General features: G+C 40.2%; 1 protein-coding gene across 1 annotated transcript in view; it reads left to right on the top strand.

Annotated features, from left to right (window-relative positions):
• The window catches only part of LOC131572585 (maltase-glucoamylase-like), a 53,283-nt gene extending 37,855 nt beyond the window's left edge, over positions 1-15,428 (top strand). Inside the window, exons 14-20 of the mRNA XM_058825833.1 lie at positions 2,546-2,630; positions 4,801-4,857; positions 6,521-6,651; positions 7,439-7,527; positions 8,578-8,627; positions 12,390-12,548; positions 15,254-15,428. Coding sequence (XP_058681816.1) covers positions 2,546-2,630; positions 4,801-4,857; positions 6,521-6,651; positions 7,439-7,527; positions 8,578-8,627; positions 12,390-12,548; positions 15,254-15,313 — 631 coding nt within the window. The 3' untranslated portion in view covers positions 15,314-15,428. The remainder of the gene's footprint in view (positions 1-2,545; positions 2,631-4,800; positions 4,858-6,520; positions 6,652-7,438; positions 7,528-8,577; positions 8,628-12,389; positions 12,549-15,253) is intronic.
• Positions 15,429-15,891: the final 463 nt, after the last annotated feature.

Below are 15,891 nucleotides of genomic sequence, written 5' to 3'. Positions count from 1 at the left end.
CCTCTCAAATGCATGTAAGTAGGGTGGGCACCAGGAGATCAACACAAACTGTTGACTTCCCCAGTGTCCCTACTGGCATCCTAGTCCCATCACTTGCTAATGTTGCCATAACTAGATCCTAAAATGGCTTAGAAGAGTTTCTTACTACTACTAGTTAATTCTGGTTACTATTATTCACTGCTATTACTTAATGTGTATTTCTTACTATTTCTAATTAATATTAAGCGGTTTCGTAGTGGGTCTGCCCACATAGAGAAAATGCTAACAAATGCTAACAGGAGGAGAAATGTGGGAGTTTGAGAAAGAGAACTGAAACAGAATTTTCAGTGTATGGATGATGGAAGTTTACATCAACCTTGCCTCTTACTTGTAAAAAATATGAAGGAAAACCAAAAAACACCTGCATTAGTTTTTCAGGTGAAATTCTTATGGGTTCAGAGTTCTCACCCTGAGAACAACTGTACCCAGGCAGGGAGTCTCCAAGCAATAGCTATTTCATGTGAACATTTCATTCCATTTTGAACATTTAGGGGCTCATTTCAAGTAACAAATAAGAACAACATCCCAGTGGATTCTTTTAAGCCTATTTGGTGCCTTGGAGGCTTTCACTCTGTAAAGCAGAGGCATCAATATCTCAGGTGTCCAAAAAAGACTGTGAGCTGGTAATCCATTAGTGGAAGGGAAAGTTGTGTTTAATGGCTAACCAGGGGGAGAATATGACAGAAAAGAGGCCAGCAGCTAACCAGAGGAAGCAGTAGATGGAATTAAAGACCTTTCATAGGTGACAGCATGCTTTAATGGCTTATATTTTCAAAACAGGAAAGTTCTGTTGTTTGCTGAATTTGTGCTAGTGGTTGTTATAATTGCAAGAGAAAGTTGTGCTGAGTTAAAGGGTGAGAAGCTTGCTTCCATGTGCAAATACAATTGAGTCTTCTTTTTTCATAATTTCTTGATCAGCTTTTTGTCCTGCAATCTGCCACAACAAAATATATTTTGTTACTACTACAGTTTTATTACAGTGAAATTGAAAATACAGAGAACCTACTGAGATGACAAGAAAAACTCATGTTTTACATGTTAAAAACTTTAGGACAAGGTAATTCATCAAAAGCTATAATCTGCTTTAAACATTTACAAAGTATTACATCAAAATGCACTAATGGCCAAGATTAAGGTGTCCAAAAGAGCTACTGTTCTGGACAGAAAAAGAAACTCTGAACAAATTGAGGTTTCTTCCAAGCAGAGACCAAGGCATGCATGCCTTCAAGAACATTTTTTCTTAAATTTAAATTTAAAACTTACTCCAATAAGTTTACAATATTTTAGAAAACTGAGGTGTCTTTTAATTGCCAAGTTATCTTTACTACCAGCTGGGTGCAGTGTGTGCCTTTGCCCTGAGCAGGCAGGGTGTCAGAACAGGGCACTGACACTGAGCCACTCTGCTCCAGCCACTGTTCAACAGACACCTTGCTGCAGACAGGGGCAGCTGCAAAGTCCATGAAACAGACACAAGAAAAGGAATTTTTAAAAAGCCATTTATGCGTCCTTAGAGAATACTATGTAAATAGGCAATAGCCAGTGTGAGTTTGTCAAAAAGACATGAAAACCAGACCAGTTGCCATCTCTAACAAGGCAGCAGGGCTGTTGAAGGGGCAAGGGGGCAGAGGAGTAGCAGAAGTCAGGAGGTACAAGGTACCTTGCTTTTTGGAGGATTTGAGACACAGATTTTTTTACCCATGTGATGTTATTATATGAATTAGGATCCATTAATTATTTCCTCAGGAAGAGACTTACATAAGGTGGAAAACCTATTTCAATTCTCAAGGATTTTATGTTGGATGAAAGGAGGTTCCTGAGTTGGGAAGGATCTCTCTTCCTTGCCAGGTGCTATTCAATATTTTCAGTACCTGATGCATGGTGGAATAGAGATCTCTTCCCAAGAGAAGGCAGATGGTGCCAGGCAAACAGGACTGAGCATTCTGGAGAGCATGATCAGAATCCAAACTAATTTTAGTGCATTGAATAAAATGGACTGAATTCCACAGGTTTTTCATCTGTTCAGGAGAGGCAGCTAAAAAGTACATTATGTATGAGTATTGCTCTGTGTTTGTCTTGCAAACAATTTCAAATGTAAATCTGTGAAAGGTGTGGGAGGCCAAATCCAAGGATTTTCACAAATGCTTTAGATCCTAGAGCACAATGTTTTTCCTCTGTGTTCCCTCTCCTGGGCCTGGTCCCTATCCTGCTCACTGGCTCCCACAATGAACTCTCAGCCCACTGAACAGAAGTGAGTTGTTTTCCCACTGTTACTGTTCTGAAATCAGCTTCATCATTTTGTGAGTGTTCTGGTCTGCTCTGGGTGGTAGGTACTACTGAAATATCTGAATCTGTCCAGCTTTTGGCATTCCCTCAATCAGGAAAAATATTTGGGTGTCTTGAAGGATACTTTGAAGAAGCAGATTTCTTGTCACAGTGAGTAATATGAAAATATTTGGCAAATTATAAAAACTTTGAATTAACATTGTGTGTTTCACTTTCAAAATAGATTTACCTCTGATCAGGAGACTCATGGAATAGATACTGCCTTCCTTTGGGGACCAGCCTTTATGATTGCTCCTGTTCTTGAAGAGGCAAGTACTGTAATTAAAAATGCCATCATACTGGCATAAAAGAAACAAGTGGTCCTTAGGGCATTGGATGACATTCAGAGCATGTTTGCTCATATCCATCCCTTTCTACTCTCCACTGTCAAAGCTTGCAGAACACATTTCTGAGCAGCACAGAAAGTACAGAGTTTCTCAGTACTTGAAGTGGGAGGATGAAAGTGAGGGCACAGCCTTTTCCTTTTACTCCAAGTGAGGAATGGATGTGAAGAGGCTGCCCCTCACGTGCTCCTGTTATTGTGCTGGCAGCAGTCTCCAAGGACACACACAGAGCAGTAATTGTTGAGCTAGGAAGAAACATACAGATATGAAAGAAAACTGGTTTCCATATTACTGCTCACCCACAGTGTTTTGGAACTACAGCATTTCAAGGGCTGTGGTAGGAGTTCCCCAGCATCACAGGCAAAGGGAGTCATTATGGAAACGATAATGATAATGTAAGCTGCTAACAGGGCAGTTTTTAAAAAGCAGCATTTTCCTCTGCTGTGGTCATGGCTCTCACTGCTTGGCTAGAGCAGCACAAGAGAGATATGTCTGAGCAGATCTAAGTATTTGCATATGATGTATCCTGGTGCTGTTTGCAGTCAGCATGCTGCCAGAATATCTGATATATTTCTAGATGTTACTGGTGATCAAACATATAAACAGGACACTGTTGCCTTGGTTTTTAACCAGCCCTTTTGTCTCTGTGAATTTAATACAAATTAAATTCTAAAACCATTCTGACCCCACTGAGGCACTTGGTTCATCAGTCCTTTATCTTCAGACTCCCACAGGTTTCTAATAGCTGATGAGTAGAAAGAAGATTTCACAGGGTCTCAGACCAGCAAGATGATGAAGGATTGGAAAAAAACCTTCCCATGAAGAGGGAGTGATAAGCTAGGGGAGGCTTCCTGCAAAGAACTGAATAAAAAAGGACATTATAAGGATATATAAAATGATAGGGGGTCTAGATAAGGGGTTCCTCATGTTTTTTGAAGAACTTCAGCACAAAAGGAAGGCTGCATGCCTGAAGCCTGATGAGGGAAGCAGAACTTTGAAGGCAGCACATTGCTGGGTCTTGCAGTGTGATAGCTGGCAGCCAGGGCTGTGGCAGCTGGCAGGGCAGGGACAGAGGTGAGCTGTAAGCCCCTCACTGTGGCAGTGCAGGCCAGCAGTGACTGTCTCAAACTGCAGCTTGGCATCTGCTTGTGTAGAGAAGATGAGTCAGGGGTGACTTGACCTTCACTCCTTGAGTCCTAGTTGGTCAAAGCCTCATCCAACCTGGCCCTGAAAGCATCACAACTCAGAGACTCTAGTCTCTACTTTTCTGTAGACCAGAATGTCCAGTGTTTTCATAATACTGCAGGGAAAAGATGTAGAGGGGAGCACCTCAGGATTTCTGGGGTAGTCCTTGGGGCTAATCCATAATTCTGCAAAGGGGCAGGCGTCGACACTGAGAGTAAAAAATAATCTGTGAGAATAAGCAACTTGTGACAAAAATGGAAGTATGTTTTGATCCCAACTGTTCCTGGAGTTATTAATACAAAGTGCCTTTAGTGTGATTTCATCCCTGCAGAGATCTGAAACAACACATGCTGCAAAATGAAGTACAGTAATTGTGCAATTAGCAAACCATTTATTATTTGTTATTACTTATCTGCACCTTTAAATTGTCTACAAGAAGAGAAGGATCTGTATCCTCTGTGTGCTAGAGCTCATTCTCTACCTGTTTCTGGGACAGGAATGGTATGAGGGGCACTGAGCAGTGGTGTCCTCCCAGTTCAGGTGTGAAGCCCTGTCTTGGAAAGGCTTCCGTTGCCCTCACTAGGGCTGCTCAGATGTTGGAGGAGTGCGCCTAGGCCAGTTACATTTGCAAGACATAGAGCTATGTACTAGAATAAAATAATCATGTAACATTGACTCATCCCAAGCTATGGCAGTAAAACCACCCCAAATAAGATAGGCTTGTCTGTTTAGTATTATAGATTAGCCAGCACTAGTACACTGCTATGACAATAACTCAGCCATAATATCCAGAATTTGATGTTATTAGAATATTCAGCATACATCTCTCCATGCACAAATATAATAAAGCTAATGTAATATCAGAAATGCAGAAAGAAAAAAGACTTTAATCTCTTTATAACAATTACAGGGAGCAAGATCTGTGACTGTATACTTCCCTGAAGCACAGTGGTTCGACTACTATACCGTATGTATTTTTAAGATTAATTTTCTTACTTTTTTTAAAAAATAATTTTAAATGGTACAATTCCAGCAAAATAACTTCTAGCAATCTTCAGCAGTATTTTTACCTCAGCATCTGTATTTAAGAAAACTAATGGAAAAAAGTCTACATCAGGCTAGCTGGGAGAGTAAATGACACAGCTTTCAGTAACATTTTATTTTCTATTTTTGTCATATAAAGCTCTAAGATGCAGTGAACAGTATTTTCAAGAGCTGCCTAGACATGCGTGAAAATGCCAGGGTATCTTTCTTTGTCCCCCACTTCTTGTTCTGATACACATGAATCACTTCCATGCACAGAGACAGGCAGAAACCTAAGCCACGCTCCTGAGAGCATGCCACAAACCCTCCTGTGCATGTACTTGTGCACATGCATCACTTTTGACAGAAGGCATATTGGGAGTGTGAGGTGAGGCACCCCTCTGGAAGATGCTTCCAGGAGCTGCAGAGCAATCTGCTCTGTAGAACATGCTGGGACCTTCTCTTCAGTGCCCGAGGCTTGACCCTTACAGCACCATCCCCAGGCCTGCATTTCCAAAAGTGCTCTGCTGCAATCTGCAGGCTAAGTCCAGTGTTGGCTTCAATTGGAGCAGTTAAACTGATGCTAAGAGCTTTCAAAAATGTGATCCCAGGATTATCAGGCTGTTGTTCACTCTCCTGGGTATCCCTGGCCGAAGAGCAAGCAGAATAGAACTGCTCTCAGAGGGAATGCAGACTTAATTAAAATTAAGTGTGGTCATTTTCAGCATTTGGCTGATGTCCTCAGATGGATGTTCATCCAACCCTTTCCTTTTTCTCTTTTCATAAGACTGCGTTTCTGCAAAGTCCAGCACTTAATTCAACTCTCCTTGTGGTCCCTCTGAGTCCCCTTGCTGGGTTGGGCACAGGGACAGTGGCCCATGTCCCTTGCCCTGCCTATGTGCCAGCCCCTGGCATTGTTCACCAGTGTTTGGCATTTACTTGTCATGCACATGATGCTTATCCAAACCAAAGTTGGGTACTTGCCATAAATCATCATTTACAGAGGGCAAGAACAAAGCCTTCCTGTTACTTACTCTCTACATTAGTCTTGCCTACAGCTGGTTTTGAGGCATTAAACCAGAAAAGGATGATTCAGAGAACTTAATGCTGGTTGTCTATACACACACAAATTTCACTCACTGAATGCTGTAATTACTTTTTGAAAGGGGAAGAATTGTTCTTAGAAGAGAAGAAAATCTACAGTTTACCTTCTCAAATGACTCTGAATCACTTACCTTAAACTGAATTGTGACAAGCTCCATATGTATAAAAAGAGGAAGCAAAAGTTTCTTTTTCTTTTTGTTCAGTGTCTTGACGAGTGTTTTTTTTTTTTTACAGCATACAGAATAATGACACCATTTTTAAAGACCATTTGCTGTCTTTCAGTCATGATGCTTTTATCTCAGGCATATGCATAACTGCAGGGGCTAGATCCTCTTTCATGTTAAAAAGGAAACTAGAATAATAACTCCTGAAATCCGTATTTTAGTTTGTTTTCTTCACTGTTGTAACTGAAACGAAAAATCACCGCTTGCTCTCTTTTTCAGTAGTCTATATGTATAGTGCCTGGATTGGCATTTTTTTAAGTGCATTAATTTTTTTTGTAGGGACTTAAAGTGCCAAGTGCCTGGAAGAAGAGCTATGCCACTGTGTCTGCCCCACTGAACAAGATCCCCCTGTACATCCGTGGAGGGTACATTCTGCCACAGCAGGCACCAGCCACAACCACTACTGAGAGGTAATGTCACCTGTGCTTGTCACCAAGCTGCCACGGTGTGGGTCAGACCCCCAGACAGTCAAAAAAGTAATCAAAAGGAAGCACAGAAGAGAGATAATCTGCAGCTTCCAGCTGCCATCCCAAGTGATAAGTACAGTTTTTTTTAATACCACTGTTCGTTCCACTTCATTAGGAGAAATCACCTCAGAGATGACCCACGTCACTGTTAGCACAGCTGACGCCTACTCCTGGCTCTGTGATTATGCTGAGAAAAGCTTTTGCACCTCTTATTGCCACACTGACCAGCTGTCAGTCATTCAAAGGAGATGTATGCAAGAGGAAATGCAAAATTCTTCTTGGGTAAATTTATCCAATGTCATAAACAAGGTGGAAAAGCACAAAATTTTATTTAGGAAAAATACTTCCCCATGCCAATGGATAATATACTGGTCTCAAGTCTGAGCCGTGCTCAGAAGCTAATCTGAGTAGGGGAGAGGGGACAACACTGTGCAGCAGCCATAGTAAGGTAGTACTGGTTACCAGTTGACTCCCAGACCATCCATTTATTGTACATTAAGGCCACAAAAGAAGGGGGAGCTTGTTCACATGAGCATTCAGAATGTAGGAAAACTAGACTTAAGTGCGACAAGGCAGGGCAGAGATTTTGCCATCACTTTGAGAGTCCTGTTATTCTGTCATGACCTTTTTTGTAACCTTAAAATGGGAGTTGTGTTCAGAAGTTTTTGTTAAGTTACTTGGACAGTGTCCACAGGTTTGTAGTGACATTTCTCAACGTGTTTGTCAACAGCCGCCTGAACCCATTTGGACTCATTATTGCCCTGGATGAGCAAGGACAAGCTTCTGGTTCTCTCTTTTGGGATGATGGTGATTCCATCGGTAAGCCTGGTCCCCTGCTGTGAAGCAGTACCTGCATACAGGGCCCTCCTCAGGCCACCTTTTCGGCAGCATAATAGCACTGGCTCCTGCTAGAAATAGCTGGAGAACTGACCCCAGAGTAAATGGTAGAAAGGGCAGGAAAGTTGAACGTGAGTCAGCAGTGGAGGCAGCCAGAAGGGTCACCCATGTCCTGGGGGCATCAGGCACAGCATTGCCAGCTGGGCAAGGGAGAGGATTGTCCCATGCTGCTCTGCACTGGGGTGGCCTCACCTCAGGTGCTGGTGGCAGTTTTGGGCACCTCAGTATAACTATATTGTATAAATATATAGTATAATTATATAGTATAACTATATAGTATAACTATACGAGAACATCTAAAGGTTGTGTAGGATCTTGAGGAGAAACCATATGACGAGTGGCTGAGGCCACTTGCTCTGCTCAGTCTGAAGGAGACTGAGGGGGGACCTCACTGCAGTTACAACTTCCTCATGAGGGGAAGAGGAGGGGAAGGCACTGATCCCTTCTCTGGGTTGACCAGTGACAGGAGATGAGGGAGTGGCCTGAAGCTGTCAGGGGAGGTTTATGTTGGATATTGGAAAAACGTTCTTCCCCCAGAGGGTGGTTGGACACTGGAAGAGGTTCCCCAAGGAGGCAGTCACTGTACCAACCTGACAGAGTTCTAGAAGTGTTTTCAGTGCATTCAGGCAAATGGTGTAACTCTTGGTCAGGAGTTCGACTTGATAATCCTTGAGGGTCCTTTCTAAGTCATCTTATTTGTTGATTCTGTAAAGATGAAAAGCTGATTGCTGTTGAAGTCAGCAACTTCAATGGTAATATGAGAAACGTGTGACACTGGGAGCAGCTGATCTGCTAGAGAGGGCCATCTCTCACATTGTGTTCTCCTGAGATCAACCCAAGACTAGAGGAAGAGATTAACTAGGCCACAAATCATTTTAGCCTGACCTTAGCCACTTGCTACAATAATGTGAACTGCTTATGGATTTTGCTGCCTGTTTTGATATCAATCCTCCTTGCTTTGTGTTTTGACAGATACTATTGAAAAAGAGAACTACTTCTTGGCTAAATACACATTCAGCAAAGTAAGTGGCAACATACAAGATACCTGCTTACATATAGGTGGCTGTATTTTAGGGTAGCCATTGTAAGGTGCTGGTGTCTAACTTTTCTCTGGAAAACTTTTTATCTTCTAGAGCAGTCTATAAACCAGGTAAGTTACCTAATGCTTTCATTTACAGCTAACTACAAAGTAGTCCAACTATGATCCTGCTGTTTTGTGTTTTCTTCATTGAGTATCATAGTGAGATGTCATTAATGTCCCTGCTGCAATATGAATCTGAAAAAAAACCCACTTTTTTGAATTTTTTTTCCTTAGTTGCAGCTTTTGGGGACAAGGGACCTTTGTCTTGTGTTCCACCTAGTAAGCACTTTCCATCTGACGGGCGGAAGAAAGCTAGATTCCTTTCTTCAGGATATTCCAGCAACCTTTTAACTTTGATCACTTGATGTTTTTGTTTTCTGGCACAGAGAATTATGTAGTCTCAATTCTTTAGCTTGCATTTCCTTGTCTGACAGCGCAGACACTGCTCCCATGGTGGGTGTCCTGTGGAGAGATCCAGCATGCTACTGGCAACCCACTGTGCTGATCAGATGCTCTGTGCAGCACAGGAACAGATTAGCTCAGGGTCAGCACACTGATGCCTTTCACACAGCGCTCAGTTCTGTGCAGACATGTCCTGAGAAAGACCTGTAGAAAAGCCCAATGGTCAAGGCTTCGGTCGAGTAAAATACTATAAATTATATCTAGCATAAGCTCATAAAGTACATGACAGTAAGTTGTGGGAGTTATTGTAAAGAAACCTCGCCCTCCTTCAATAACCTATCTCTATACATTTCATCTGCAATTCTAGCATTTGGTAAGAAATAGGATATTGTATATAGACTATGGCATGGTTTGGTTCCCAGCCCTCTGAATATAAGCCAGCATGTGCCCAAGTGGCCAAGAAGGCCAAGGGCATTCTGTCTTGTATCAGAAATATACAGGACCAGGGCAATGACTATACCTCTGTACTTGCTACTGGTGAGGCCATACCTCAGATCCTGTGTTCAGAGAAGGGCAATGAAGGTGGTAGAGGCTCTGGAGCACAAGTCATATGAAGAGCAGCTGAGGGAGCTGGGGTTGTTTGGCCTGGAGAAATGGAGGCTCAGGGAGACCTTACTGCTATCCATGACTGCCTGAAAGGAGGGTGAGCCTGGTGGGGGTCAGTCTATTCTTCCTGTAACAAGTGACAGGACCAGAGGGCCTCAGGTTACAGCAGGATATTAGGATATTGATATTAGGAAAAATTTCTTCACTGAAAGGATTGTCAAGCCCTTGAACAGGCTGCTCAGAGAAGTGGTGAAGACACCATCCCTGGAGGTATTTACAAGATGTGTAGATGTAACCCTTAGGGATATGGTTTAGTGGTGGACTTGGTATGCTGGGTTAATAGTTGAATTTGATAATCTTAAAGGTATTTTCCAAGCAAAATGATTATGTGATTTTCATGCCATGTATTCCTAAAAGCCCCAAATTAATCTACCTAAAATAGTCAAAACAAAGAAATTGTGTTAACTCCTATTGTGGTATCGCTCTTAGAATATCTGTCTTCCTGGAGGAAGAGCAATCCAGGGTAAGCCAATGGGCTTTATTATGTAGCAGGGTATATTAATGAGATATTTTCCTGGAACTAATACCATATGGGTAGAGTTTAAATTTAATTTCAACTTATTTTGTTCTTGATTTAGTGAGAAAAAAAAAATTCCTTCTTCTTCTTCTTCAAAAAGGGTATGTCAACAGCAAAAAGGAAGAAAAATCACTTTGGTTTTCTGTAGTCTGTGTATAGTAATTTATTGCAGGAAAGCTACAGAAAACAATATCCAGTTTTATATTAAATTTTGAACTGTGCAAATTAGATTGTTGATTCTCTGGCACTTCCATTTCTTGTTGCTCATATTTGACTTCTGCCTGCAAATCCATGATTGAAATCCCTATCTGCATTCCAATAATATTTAATGTCGAGTTTTTATTATGTGTTTATGAAGAAAACAGTCCATCTCAAATAGAAAATTTGAGGTATGAGAAGTGTAGGAAGGTCTTATATTTGTTGCACATTTCTATATTCTTAAAAAAATGTGGAAGACTAATTTAATCACACCTACTTTTAGGAGAACACACAAGTTTTGTTCCCTGAGAGATTTGCTGTTAAGGTCTGACATCACAGCATTTACTCTGAACCCAGCAACCCAGGGTGTTGCAAAAGTAACAGCTACAGGATTAGACCCTTTATTTATATTTTCATTTAAGCAACTCAGAAATGTAAATAAGAATTCAAGACTGGGGCAGGCATTTAAGAGAATAATTCAAGCTCTTGCTCTGTGGTGCTGTCTTACTGCAGCTGGCATTTTAATTCCCTTGGCATGTTCCTTCCAACATGCATAGTGACTAAGTGACCTAAGTCAAAGTGCCATGAACCCTTATGAGTCCTTTCCAAGTTAGCATATTCCATGATTCCGTTTCCCTAAGACCTCCAGTTCTAGACCTTGGTCAGGGAAAATGGTGTCTACTGAAGGGCCCTGTCTTGGGCCTCTGAGCTTGAGAGCTGAGTTCAAGATTACATTGTGCTTCCTGCGTCTGTGTGGCCACCTGAGCTGGCTCTCCTGCTGAGCCACACCTGAGGCAGCAGTAAAGCACCATAGGGAGGTGCTCTCTCTAAACTGAACCTCCCTCTGTGCTGGAGCTCTGTCAGAGGGGATAAGACACCACATGTAATAGGTAACCTAAAAAATTCTCTGGACACTTTTGCAGGCCTCTCCCTCTTCGCTAAATAATAGCCAACATTCCTTATTTAGGCAATTTAAATAAGTGCTGGGGCTTAGCACTTATTTTTAGTGTAGATTCCTGAAATAAGCAGCCTATGCACAGCCCTGAGTTACACAAACTGTGATCTAGCTCCTACTCCCCTCCTACAGTGCACTACTGAAATAACATAAACTAATTTAAGCAAAAGGTTCCATCATGGGTTTTTCCTTGGCATATTTTTAAAAAGTCATGATTGCATAGCAATTTATCATTTCCTGAACAGTGTAATTCATCTTTATTTCCTCAACAACTTTGATCACATAACAAATGTGATGATTCCTCTATGCTGCATGTATGGGAAATTACTGTCACTGGTGATCCAAATGAATTAATGATTTTGTATGTCCTCTTGGTACAACCCTAAATATGGGCTGTATAGTAAATAAAAAGTACAACAAACAAAGCTCTGTGGATACAGTGTTCCTTTAGTGTCCTTAAAGCTGGGGCATACATAACAGGGATTTCTAGCAGGAGATGTGGTACATAAAATAGGGACAAAACATCTAGCAGCTGATGTTTGTGGAAGATACTAGTGTTTTAAAGCAGTTAGTTTTGGATGTTAATTAAATCTGTCTTAAGGTCACTAATTGAATCTCTGTATCTGGATTTCGCTTTGCATATGCCAGTGTACTCTGTAATGGGTACAAGAACAAAATTTACATTGATTAAAAGTAGAAAAAACATGTCCTCTTGGACATGTTTTTCTATTCACAATCTAATGAATGCTGTAAATGATATTTACTTTCTTAGTTTATAGTCATACATGAAAGCTTTTTAATGTGCAAATTAATGTGACTGTTGTTTTTTCCTTTATGACTTCAATGTCTACATTGGAAGACATTCTGTATGTTCATTGGCAAGGATGAAATCTTGTAACAGTGTGCAGGAAGTCTCCTCTAGAGAGCTGTCATGGTCCTAAAGTTTTCTCTGTGGCGTTTTTCAGGGAAGCCTGAAGACAGAAATAGTAAAAAATGGATACCGTGGAGCTGACACTCTGAAGTACAACAAAATTACCATTCTTGGCCTGAAACTGAGACCTCAAGCTGTGTCTCTGAATGGAAGATCCATCCGTGGAGATGCTGTGTCTTATGAGATGAGTGGGGTAAGACCTGAACGGAGAGGTTAAGAAATAACTTGAGGAAAGGAGGGTGAAGAACAGTGAAGAGAGTTAAGTCAGTGAAGGACGGGAACAGTTTCTCATCCACACCCCTTTACATTTTCAAGTATAACCAGACACCAGTTCTTGATCCAACAGTCTGACATTAGTGAGAGAAAAAAAAAAGAGCAAAAGCAAGAGCTCTTTTAGGAAACTTTAGTTTTTGCTATTGCATATGCATTCTCTTCTACTTAATGCCTGCCACTTACACAAATTTTTAAACTAATTTTTAACTAACTACTGGAAAGAAGCTACAGGTCCATGAGCTGAGAGCACAGTTAGATATTTTATGGGCATTCTTATCACTCTGATAAAATGAGAAAACTTGTCGATGTTTTTTATCTGCTGCTGTAGTGTTGTGCATTTCTTCTCATGATTACTTGGTGTCATTGGCTCTAAGGAGCATCTCTCTATCTTCCAAAGAGGTATTACAATTTCAGCATCTTAAAGTGCCAAGCCTCAGAACAAAATGCATGACTTGCTTGTGTAGCGCTCCTCTGGCACCAGCAGGGGGACATTCCAGACGGGATGGACTGAAAACCCCTAATAAGTATAGGAGTATAGACAAAAGGAGCAAAACTTTTTGTTTCCTTTCCTCTGGCTACTTTTCCCATATCTGTCACCAGCCACCAAGCTTAAGTGGTCATTCACACTCTGTATGAGATGTGTCAGCACCAGTCTCCATCTAGGGAACTCCTGGTGTTAACACTGCAAAATGCCACTAAATCATCCTGCAGTGAAACATAACTGAGACAACGAGTAGTAGATGTCACATCTTATGTTACCCTACCCACTTGGCTTAGTGATTGAGTTTCATTTGTAACCAAGAGTGTTCCCCATTATAAATACCTGGTACTACCATTTATTTTATTGAAGGGATCAGTAAAGGAAGAAAATTGCTGAGACTAAATTTCTGCCTTGGAGAATTGTGAAAAAATCTCACTTTCAGAGACAATGTCATAAATAAATGTAATCAGTATTACCTCAAGGGAAGAAATTGTTTAACAGCCTTTAAGAAAACTGAAAGCAACATAAATGTGGCAGGGTAAAGAAAACATTCCATTGAGATGTGCTTGAAGGTACCAGTTACAGAAATCCGGAATTTAACTGCAGACTAACAGCCTCACATACAAAGATGATTTAAAAATACTAATAAGCTGGTCTCAAAAATATAATACAAAATTTAATTTAAGAGCAAAAGATTACCTTGGTGACTTAAGATCTACTTCAAATGCTGGAGGAAAAAACCCACCAAGCTGATGTAGGGATCCAAAACCGCAAAAAAGTTAAATTTTCTATACCAGATAAATATATGCCTCTCACAATTCTAAGAGATTCAGTCAAATGTATCCCATCATCCCTGTACAGATGTTACAATGTCACTACCTATATTCCTCTCATGTTTGACCCTCTAATAATAAATAAATAAATAAAAGAGCAGTAGCAGCAGCTTGGGTTTACATCTTGAAAACTTATTCATGTAATTAAAAAAATAAAATGCAAAGGGCAAATTTGCTCCTTTCTTACAGGCTTAGTGAGATTGCATTTTGTATAATAGTTTTATAAGCAGAGACCCCACTGTTTAAAGGGGTATAGTAGAAAGTAACTTCTACCATATTGGTTTTGCTTTACAGAAAGCAAATTTACCTACTAGCAGTGCTTAAGTGCTTATTGAGCCATATTTATTTGTATATAAATAGAAACAAGTTGCTTAGTAATAAGCCACTTCTTTCTCTCTGATTCATGCAGCGCTACCCTGATCTGACATTTGCAATATCACAGAATCTTCCTATTATTAGGAGTCTCTTTTTTTTTCCTCTGGAGTCTCATGCCTTAAGGAACTGTACAGTGACTGCAGCAGGGATGTTGGAAGGGTACTTCTGTTGGCCAGACTTGTGCTGACAATGGACATAGGGGAGGTTCTTTTAATCATACTTGCATCCTCTGCTGGGAAGCGCAGAGGTTCCCAGCATCCGTAGCTCCCAATGTCTGTGCAGTACTGCAGTCTGGAGTAACCTCTCTGGCTGCCTGACAATTTTCAGGTTAGTGTTTGGATGGGTTTGCAGTACTTTTGTCTGGATTTTTCCTTGTATTTGAAGAAAAGGCAAATTATTCAAGAAGTGGAATTCTAGCTCACTAAGAAGTGGTAGAGAATTGTTTCTGGTGAAAGATGAAAATATTAGATACTTTGAAGAAGTGATCTAAGTAAGCACAGACTGTTAGAGTAATGTTAACATGAATTTGTGGGATGGCAAGGAGGTGTGAATGGATATTGTGCATTTTAAGAGATTATTAATTCTGAAACTTAAAGATAAAACTGGTGAAGTACTGAAAATGGAAATGATGTGAGTAGCACAAAATACATAAAGTTTAACATTGAACAGTGAGAGAGCAGGACAGATACTGTATTTATAATTTAATTCATGTCATTAATTAATTTTAAACCATTCCTGAATTTCTGAAAGGGATGTTTAATTGGATAGAGCAGTAGGAAGATGCATACTGCCATCAAGTTAGTCTCACCTGCCAGATATGTTAACGAAATCATGAAGCTCTAAACTCCAGTTTCACTTCTTGATCTCTGCTTTGAACTATTTTGGGTTCTTTTTTACATTAACATAATTCATTATTTTGTGTCTTTTTTTCCACAGAAACTGGTTTTGCGGATTTCTGCTCCACTTACTCAGGAACTCAACATTAAGTTTTACTAGAATGGTCAGAGCACACTGACTTAATTTAGCATCCTTGGCCCTCAGATACTGATCTCACTTTGATTTTAATATTAAAAAAAAAGTCATTAAAACATTGTGTATGAACCTGATGACTGATCTTTTCTTACACAGTATTTGTAACTCAGTATTCCTCAAATAAAATTTTCAATAGTAGTTAATAAGTATTAACATAAACTGATGTGTGTTCAAAATAGCATAGAAGAAATCATTCGGAAAATTCTGTCTCACCACAGATGGAGATAATACTTGGAAATGTTCTCAGTGGGACCATATTCTACACAGCATACACTGTTTGGGTTTTTTTCAAAGCTGTGGTAGGGAAAAAAAAGGAACAACCAATTAATTTCCACAGCCCAATACATAGCCTGCCATTAATATAATAATCAATACATATAATATATAATCTAATAAATATTAATATAATATTACATGAAGTATTATATAATCATATCTAAAAAATCAGCCCATTGTCTCAGAATGCAAGATCTACATCTGTAGTGATCTCTCACTTTTGTCTCCATCCTGAAATGTGATTGCAGACTGGGCATGCAATTAAA

The sequence above is a fragment of the Poecile atricapillus genome, chromosome Z, assembly GCF_030490865.1.
Source record: "Poecile atricapillus isolate bPoeAtr1 chromosome Z, bPoeAtr1.hap1, whole genome shotgun sequence".
Lineage (NCBI taxonomy): Eukaryota > Metazoa > Chordata > Aves > Passeriformes > Paridae > Poecile > Poecile atricapillus.
Note: the sequence above shows the minus strand (reverse complement) of the source record. Positions and strands in the feature narration are given on the sequence as shown.